At 39.0% G+C, this 10,000-nt stretch overlaps 1 protein-coding gene across 1 annotated transcript in view; it reads right to left on the reverse strand.

Annotated features, from left to right (window-relative positions):
* The window catches only part of LOC103476419 (inactive phospholipase D5), a 51,169-nt gene extending 41,701 nt beyond the window's left edge, over positions 1-9,468 (reverse strand). The window contains exon 1 of the mRNA XM_008428737.2: positions 9,168-9,468. Within this exon, the coding sequence (XP_008426959.1) occupies positions 9,168-9,338 (171 nt within the window). The 5' untranslated portion in view covers positions 9,339-9,468. The remainder of the gene's footprint in view (positions 1-9,167) is intronic.
* Between the last annotated feature and the right edge of the window lie 532 nt (positions 9,469-10,000).

Genomic DNA, 10,000 nt, shown 5'->3' on the forward strand with positions numbered 1-10,000 from the left:
TCTATCTATCTATCTATCTATCTATCTATCTATCTATCTATCTATCTATCTATCTATCTATCTATCTATCTATCTATCTATCTATCTATCTATCTCTTTCTGCTTCTTTTCTCCCCTCTCCTCCTGCTGCGTCTCACTTTCCTCCTTTCCTCTCATCTCACCATATTGAATGTTCGTCCACCTTCTCCTTCTCTCTCTCTCTTCATCCCTGCCTCCTCCCTTCCCTTCCCCTCTTCCTGTTATCTCGCCTCTCTTCTCCCTCTAATAGCAGGCTCACATTTCCCTGCTCTCCCTGCACACACACCCATAAAGGGGAGGGGAGAGAGGGGACGCAGTCCAGCCCCGTACATCCATCCTGCTCATCTCCTCTCACCTTTCGGAGCATGTTCTACTGTCGTTACATCAAACACGGTATGGATGCAGTTGCCAATGTCTGAGGACAACATTTAACACTCAAACCGCATTAAACAACTGAAAAAGAGAGACGAAAGGTAAAAATTGAGAGACAATCTGTTAGTTCTTAAATGCCAATTCCTTTATACCAGATGATAACATCGAAGGCTTTCTAAAACTCACGCCAGCTTCTGTTTAGACAGCCAACGCTGCAACTCTGCTGACTCAGAACGGTCAATGGGGGGAAACAACTGCACTTTATTACCACTTTATTTCCATTCATTTCTCAGAATGGAATTAAAATTCTACTTGTTCGATCTTCGAATCACTGTGTCACTTGTGCCTGTCGGGGAAAAAAGAAGCAGTTTCTCATTTTGTTGATGAAGTTGTACATCCATGTAAGTGATTGCGTTCAATTCTCTGCTTTTTTCCTATATTTTCTGTCGCTAATGGCATGTGGCTCAAAATGTACTATAATGCTATAATAAACCTCAACATTTTAAGAATAAGTTAAGAATAAGTTTGTCGTTTAAGTATTGTCATGAAAAAAATCCTGTCTGACCACGCTCTTGCTTAAACAAGTTGCCTTGTTTTTTTTAAAATCTGTCCTTCATTGGTAAATCACTCCCACTTGAATTCTGAGTTTCTCTAAAGTAGGTAAATGTACAAAGCTTTAGCTCAACCAATAATCAACCAGTTTTCTGAAATAACTCAAAGGTGCTTCTCATGAACCATCTGCTGGCAAGTATATAGTGTATGCATCCAGAGCACAACACAATGTTGCATTTCTGACAATGGAAGGACAAGGAGTAGGACATGATGAACAGCCATAGAGGAAAAGAAGAAGAAGAGGAATTATGAGGCAAAACAGAAGAAGAGGCTGAGAACATAATGGCTTCAACATAATCACAATATGGTTTGCGACCCACAACGGGATGCTGATGGAGTTCCTCTCGCGCTACTCTTCATTTCTTAACCCCATTGATGAATTATTCCCACTTAGGAGATGGATAGTCTTCCATATACACAAATTCCTTCCGGCTGCCATGGATGCAGCGTGTGATGACGTCACAGATGCCTGAAGAGGCCTCAATAAGACGCTCTACAAGATTGTTTCTAGTATTTTGAAATACTAAACTGAAGCATGTCTGTTACATTTCATATCAAACTAAAACTTCAGCGGCCTCAAAATCTGACATCCAACAACAGATTTTGCTCCCATAAATCAATCAGCGTTTACCGCTCTAAACTTTGTGATTAATTTGTTAGCAGCAGTGACACGTCTGTGATGAGCCGCTGACTCACTTTCTTTCTGCTGCTGCTAAAGCAGGTAGTCGTTATCGTCTAATTCTGTCACTTTATGTCCCGCAACTCCATCAGTCTTTGGAGTGTCAGTCAGCCCAGAAATGGCAAAACATAAATCTCAAAGGCAGGAGGAAGTAATCTATTCGTGCTTATCATTCATTCGATAAAACCTCTGAGCAGAGCCTGAGGGTGACTAATTGGTTGCCTTTTGGTTTGTGAAACTCCATCCCGGCCCGATGTGAACGGTCTGCGAAGTTTCCGAGAGAGGATCCGTCAAAGAGACTGTAACGCCAAGCGGCACCTACCTCGCACGCTTGAAAGGAAACATTCTCTGGCAGAAAAATATGTTAGATATTTTTTAAAATATGTCAGGTTCAGGTTCCACGTTTCATTGTGAAACTGCTGCTTTCAGCGGATCTCTGTTTGACCCTGTCTGCTGGTGGACAGCTCGGTGTGTTGACCGGGCCATTTCACAGCCAGCCTGTTTTCACAGTTGACCTTTGGACTTTTTTTTTATTATTATTAATTCGCCGTGCTCTCTGGCAGATGGTGATGGGGGGTCCTCAGACGCTACACATCCTGGAAAGGTCAGCTCTTGCTTCAGCCAAACAGCGTGAGAGAGAGAGATGTGTGGGGGTGTGCTGTAGCTGCTTCACTTTCTCCGTTTTCATGTTTTTAGAGGACACGAATCCAGAGAGGGATCACAGCCTTCAAGCCCTGACTAAACCCAGATGAACCTTTGAAAAAAAAAAATCTCACAGATGAGGAGGAAATGGATTAAAACATAATGATAAAAGAATAATTTGTCTTTTTAAGAGAGGGAAGAGAACCTAATGGGTCTCTGTTTAATTACCCAATTAATGAAACTCACAAAGTAGTCCTGTTATGCTTTTCAGTGTTTTTTTTTTACTCAACTTGACACAACATGTTGTCTCAATGTGAAAAGATACAGCCAATTAACTGTAAATGAGTTGGGTCTACTTGTTTGCTACATTGTCCAAGAGCTCCCTCTGCTGGCTCAGCAGCAAAGGTAAACAATCTCTGCATTTATCTTGGTAAAGCAAAACAAAAAAAAACCTTTTTAAAAAGTCTTTGAAGGGAAGGAGAAAATAACATTGCATCACTTGTCTGATGCAAACATGCAGCACATTTCAAAAGTATTCACACCTCCTGAACTTTTTCTCATTTAGTCTACATCCACAAACTCAAATAAATGTTTATTTGGATCTTATGTGATAGACAAACATGTAGTAGCTTTGAAATGGAAGGACAAGGACAAAGTAGAAATAAAATCAGTGCAACATGCAGTCTTGTGAAGTCAACTAATAATTAAATCCAGTCTGATTGTGTGTATCTAATTTCAGTGTAAATCCAGTTCTATGAAGGAGCACAGGTACACTCAGTGAGAAGTTGCTGTTTTACCAAAAAGAAACTGCCCGAAAGCAGCAATTTATGGTAAAACCTCCCAGGGCGATATTCTGAAAAATCCAACAAAGTTCAAGTTTATTCTGTCATCCAATAACGGACGACACAACCAGTCGTTGTACACTCCATTAATCTGTCCTGTATTAACCATCCAGTGTTGAACTTCCCAACACCAGCAGATAAAACTTGGAGAGGAGACGGCAAACAGACTCTGATCATTGAGACCACAACAGAGCTTTTCTGCCTACATGCAACGCCATGTGTGGCTGAAAACAAACACTGCACGGTACCTTGAACGCACCATCGCCTCAACAAATGATGATGTGGGGGTAGGCTTTACTTCAACTGGGATCGAGGAAACTGGTCAGAGTTAATGGAAAGATGGACGCAGATAAATACGGGGGGAATCCTGAGGAAAAACCAAAGCGTACTTTCCTGCAGAGCAACAATCCTGTGCTATAAAGCATGGGCTAGTCTGGAGCTAAATGTAGTTGAGAATCTGTGGCAGGACTTGACTCTTCACGACACGTTTAATCACATCTGAAGAAGCTGCTGCCGCAGAATGAATGAAGCAGGATGTCAAACAGGGAGCAAAACACCCGGAGCTTCTGTTTAATGGGCTACCGGAGTTTGTACAAAGCTTCCAGCTACGCGCAGCTCACATCTAGTTACATTTTTTTATTATTATTATTAACCTCCCATTACCCTGGCTGCCTTCCCAGAAAGAAAGCATCTGCTTTAACATTTAACAGTCAACAAGAAAGAGCTTTAATTAAAGCAACTCTGAATACTGAGAGGAAAGAGTGTGTGGCAGCTGAAAGATAAAAAGCATCATTATTATGGAGCTGCTGCTTAATGCCAAACTGCTGAGAAACAGCACGAAGATAAAGGTGACTCGTTTCTCCTGCTAATGACTGCCAGATAAAAATTCTCCAAGTGCAGATAAGAGGGAGACGAAGTCTGAAAATAAATGTCCACATCTGCAGAAACGGGGCCTGTGCTGCTGTAAAGGTGGACGACAATGCCTGAGATGATTATGGACTAACAAGGCTGGACTGCAGAGACTGAGTTTGTAGGAAGTGAGCAAAGACAGCAACTCTTTCACTCAAGCACTGTAAACTTTAGGAGAAATTCCACTTTGTTTTGTGAAGAAAGTTTTTTTGTGTGTGTGTGTGTGTGACATTTTATCTTTATTCCAAATTGTTTAGTAAGTAAGTTCAGTTAAAACACGTATAAGTAGAGTATATAGTTTGGGTCAGGAGTTTTATATGTATGAAAGCCATGCTAATTTGAGGTTTGTGATCATTTATTTTCTTTTTAATGTATACCATGCAGAAAATTATACATAAACAGTTAAAGGCTCATTATGCATTCCTACCAAATGGTAAATCAACAAGCTTCTAGTATAATTATATCTGGATTTCTTTCCAAAAAAAAGTGCTAATCTGATCAGATTCTTATTTTGCGTATTGGAATAAGCAATTCAAGCAGCTAAATTTTGCTTATTCAAAAAGCTAAATTTAGCTGCTTGCATTATACCAAAAACAAATGCAAGCAGCGTTTATTTGGTACAAAAGATGCTGTTTTTTCATACCAAAAAAAGCAAAATATTTTCCTTTTTTCTTTTTTTTTCTTTTCTTTTTTTTTTGTTTTAGAAAGAATGAATTTGGCGTTCATTTAGAATCTGGTATCAATCATTCTCTACGATCAGACTGACTGACCAAATGCAATCCAGCTACCAGGTACTGAAATCCCGGATGGTGTGTGCAACTTTCCAAAAACATTCCATCAAATTCCCAAGATGAAAAACAAGTACATGCAGTGGTTTATATGACTCTTAATCTGCAACACGGAATTAATGTCGCTTCAGATGGGATAAATGCTGCTTTTCCTCACAGACTTCCTTCCATCAGCACATATACATGGGAAATCAAATGAACCAAACGTCCTCTTTGTTAGACTCAGAGGGGGGGAAATCTCCTTAGTGCCTGATAAAATCTGACCAACATTATTGCCGACTTAAACCATCCATCAACCCCGCTCCCACTAAAGTGAAAATGTAATCAGCTTCTCTGCTACGAACTGTCAATCCCTAAAACTCCTCTGGGAGATTTCACTGTCTGTCTAAGTGATGCAGAGTTAACCTCCTAGTCAACCTGTCAGCTGCTGATCTGTTTTGTTTTTAAATAAACACTCTGGATCCAACAGAGGACGTTAGAGATTGCAAAGTGTTTCCCAGGGTGATGTGTGAATCTGAAAGCAAGCGTGTGAAACGGGGATGACGTTTGTGTGCAGAAAGTCCAGAATAACGGCAGCCTGAGATAACGGACAATCTACTCCACTGAGAGACACTTAATGCATCATAGTTTTGGAAAAGCCACTTCAGTGCCAAATAAAGTGGAGCTGAAAAAACATAAACAAAAAATACATGAAAAACAGGGAAAAGAAAAAGTCAACCTGTGCTTGTTAAAGTACAGGATAAAAGTGAAAACCAGCCTCAAATATTCAGCAACTAATGGTTAGATAGATCTTATGAAATCGCTCAACAGTGCCTTAGTTTTCAAGCTTAAATGATTACTGTTTTGGTTTATTTCATTTAATTAATGATTTAATTATGTATTTTTTTATTTTGTACTCCAAAAAGAGCGCAGCAAATTTTAATCTAAATGTATTGCTTAATTTTAGTTTTTGTAACTATTTGTAAAAAAAACAACAACCTGATGATACTGACAGATCAGTTTTCCTTTGTGAATTATGATGTGGTAAAACTCTATTTGCTTTTTCCAGCAGGGCAACACTCTAATCCAAGTAGAGTGGATTATATCACACTTAATAAAATGCCTGTGGAGCAACTCTTAAAAATGTTAGACCACAACATGAAACGGTAGACCAAATGTGGGGGTCTCCTGAGGTTTTAACAAGTTTTTTTTGTTGTTGTTTTAGAAAAGATAAATAAGATACAGTTGAAACTGTTTCTTTTATTTTTAGCCTTTAGAAAGTAGAAATTATTTTTGGTAATTTCATAATTGGCTTATAATTGATATTTGATAATGACGGCATGAATTTTAAAAGAATATGCAATGCTTCTGAAATAAGTATAAAAATGTGAGTATGTCAACTTTTAAGAGACGTGTTGACTGATTATAGAGTTACTCCAATTATGCATCTCGATTTTCTCGGTTGGGCGTGTTAAATCAAATTGGTCGACACCAACATGAGGCAGCACTTTTCACCAAGCTCCTCATCTGCTTCCTGCATTACTTTTAACTCCATTTATCATCTCTGTCAGCAGATCAACTCCTACTCTTCCGTTAGATTTATGTGCAGACCATTTCTTCCAAAGAAAATTTCATTAAACATCTAGTTTTTCATGGCGAGTCCGGGAAATCGAATCCGTCAGATGTTATCAACATTCAGCTCCCTCCAAAATATTCCCCACCGCTCTCTAAGATCTGAAAAGAAAATAAATAAAAATCATATATGGAAGAAAAAGTATCTCACACTGAAAATCCGACTATCAAGTTGAGCTCACTTATTTAGTGGAGAGTAGTTTACTTAAGATTATATCCAGAGACATCACTAAGTCCTCTTCTTATCAGGTAACATCTTTTGACTGTTATGTGTTGTTTCTTTTGCTAATAATGTAGCATCTTATTTATTTATTTATTTATTTATTTTTGGAAATAATTAATTTTAGTTTTATTTAAAATCTGGTGTTTTAAAGGGTTATTGATAAGATGCACTCCACAAAGTATATTGGGCCTGAGACAGAAACAGACCCGCAGACTCACATATCCTTCACCATTCATAACAGTTTGCATAAAGTGCTTTTCCTCATATTCATCCTTTATTTTAAGTCACTCTAGAGCCTGAAGGGTTTATTGTCAAAAAGCTGAATCTTAGTGTCATTTGAACTCTAAGATTTGACAATGTAGCAAGAGTTAGATATTTACGTTTGATTGTTGAAAAAGCTTTTAAAATGAGAAATGAATTATGGATTATTGTCTTAACTTTTACTGCATGCCCAGTAACCTCAGTCTTTGTTTAATTAAACATACAAATATTCATCTGAAATAACAGCTTAACATAGCATATAGTAGTTGCTATGGAGACTTGGTGACCCCTATTTAGAAATGACCATTTAGTGCTTTATAGACTAATAACAGAATTATAATCTATTCTTGGACAAAAGGGGAGCAAATGCTGCGATAGGATCGAAAAAATTATGAAAAACATTTCCAGCAGCAGTAAAGTTCAGGTCCACTTTAGCTACTGTTTAATAATGCATAAAGAGCTTACATATATGTGTATGTGGCACATTTGGTCTGCAGAAAATGAAAAAAGAATTTGCTGCCAGGTTCAGCGTGTCTGTGATCTGACATTTGTAGACAAGAAAAAAAAACTTTTTTTTGTCCAGAAAACCTTTTTACACTTAAACTTCTGTCTCCGCTCTGTGAGACTGCAGACAGGGAGACAGGCTGCTTCATCATCCCAGTTGATTATGCAGACAGACTGGGAAGCGGCTCTCAGGACCAGACACTGTTCGCCTCCACCATCAAATATTCAGCACGCAGCTTTTCTACACTTTTCCCTGACGCTAAATCTCCACGCTTAGGAGCCTAACGTTGAATGTTGATTCTGTTTACCTGCAGGCGGGGAGCCTCCAGAGCCGCTCCTGACTTCTGTCTGGTAATGAACAAAAACACTAACAGTAAAAAAAAAATGAGTTTAAGAAGCAGCTTGTGTGAGGAAATTTCTCACCGAGTGCAAAGAACTCATGGCGATGATTTTTGAAAAATATAAAATAGCACATGATTGATATGCGTCACAGCTTTCAAAAAGGAAAACATGCTCATGGTTTGATTAACTTTGTCGCATGTCTTCCCTCTCTCTCACAACCTATTCCCCTTTCTGACCACAAATACAAATGCACTGCAGCCAAATAAAACCTTAAAAAACCCTCAAGCTTAGTCAGATGAGATGTAGTCACTAAACATCAATTTTAGACTCTTGCCATAGACTTTCTCTTTGAATAAGGTGTGGACTTTGACTGGGCCATACTCAGATTTTTTTCTAAACCACTCCATTGCAACTCTAGCTATAAATTTATAGCTATTGTTCTTTGTTTATCTAGCCCTGAACAAATTGTTATGAAATATCACCCAATCACCAGGTTTCCCCGACCCAGCTGGAAAATAACATGCTCACATTATGATGCTGCCGCTACCAAACACTCACAATTTTTTTATAAATTGATTGAATAAATTTCATTCCACAGTTAAAACATAGCCCCATTCATTTTAGCAACAGCATTTTGATGATTTAGCTTATAAGGCAGGGGTGTCCAACGTGTGGCCAGGGGGGCGTTTGAGGCCCTTGATCACATTTCAAGAATAATCTAAACTTGGTTGGATGGTAAAATCTTAAAATGTTAAAATAGAAAATGTAATGTGCAATAAAAAAGTATTCATTCAGTATTTGGCTTAAGTTATTAGTAATGGGGACCAAAAACATCCAGTGACCTTTACTAAAAATGTACATCCTATTTAATAAACTTGGACAAATAAAGCAAGATTGAGTCATGAACTGTAAAAAAAAATCCAGAAAAAGATGAAAAATCTAGCCTATCATTTGCTGTATTCTTTTTTTTTTTATCTGGCAACTTTCCAAGATCCTTTTTGCTTTAAGCATTCAAAGTACTACAGACATATGGCTGCTTTGCTTATTTCATTAAAATAGAGTGTGTAGTTTATTTAGCGAGTAAAAATAACAAAAAAGTCTTTGCATTTATAATTGAAAGTACAAAACATTTTGTGTTGTACTTTATCAAAAAGTACAAAACGGCAAAAAGTTTGGACACCACTGCTATAGGGGTTACAAGTTACGTCTTCAGCACTGACTTTAGCATCCTGACAGCTCTGATAAAGCAGCAGACAGTGTGGCTGCAGAGATAAAACACCTTCCGACCTCTACAGGACATGAATCCTCCTCTTCTTTATTCAGCATCCAGATTGTTCCAGTACATTTCTGCATTCAGAACTTACGTGTTCGAGCTTTTCCCTCCTGCGAAGCCAAACGCTGGCCGAGTAGTCCTGCTGCTGGACTGCAGTTATGATGGAGCTGGCCGGGAGTCCAGGGGGCTGGAAGCCAAAGCCGATCCCCTGACCCTTCAGGTCAACACCTCCTACTTGGCCCCGGGTCCCTCGCCCCTCCATGGCTGGTTGGTTGACTGATTTCTGCAGCTCAATCTTAGTTACAGTTTATCTTTTAAAATCTGTTTAAATTGCCTGTTGATGTTCTATTGATAAGTGTTGAAAACTCTTTTTTCCCCCAGATGCATCATGCACATTTAGCACATCACATTTCTAATAATAATAATAATAAAAATGCTTTCCTCAAATGCATTAAGAAATATCTTTAGCTGCCGTCATACCCCTGATTTCCTTCTTCACCTCTGTGGGGATGAAGTCCAGAACCTGAAGGTCCAAAATCGATCTATCCGAAAAGTGAGGATTCATGTTATCACAGTGTCTGAAAAAGTCTCTGTATTTGATTTAGCCTGAGCCAGACCTGCTAAGCCCTCAGCAGATCAGAGACTCTGACTAACAGTGATCAGGGCTTCCACTGATCCAGGCATCCCCGGTGTGGATGCGTGTGTGTGTAGGTGTGTGTGTGTGCGTGTGTGTGTGTGTGTGTGTGTGTGTGTGTGAGGAAGAGAAGCAGAGAGGAGAAGGGAGGGTGCTGGCAAACCCAGAGAAAGTGAGTGTGGGTAAAATGAGTGCAGCATCACAGAGAGAGAGAGAGGAAGGACCCCAGTGAGAAACACCAGTGGAACCAGTGGATGGACACACCCATTTCTTCTTCCCTATCTCTCTTT

This window comes from Poecilia reticulata, linkage group LG15, assembly GCF_000633615.1.
Source record: "Poecilia reticulata strain Guanapo linkage group LG15, Guppy_female_1.0+MT, whole genome shotgun sequence".
Lineage (NCBI taxonomy): Eukaryota > Metazoa > Chordata > Actinopteri > Cyprinodontiformes > Poeciliidae > Poecilia > Poecilia reticulata.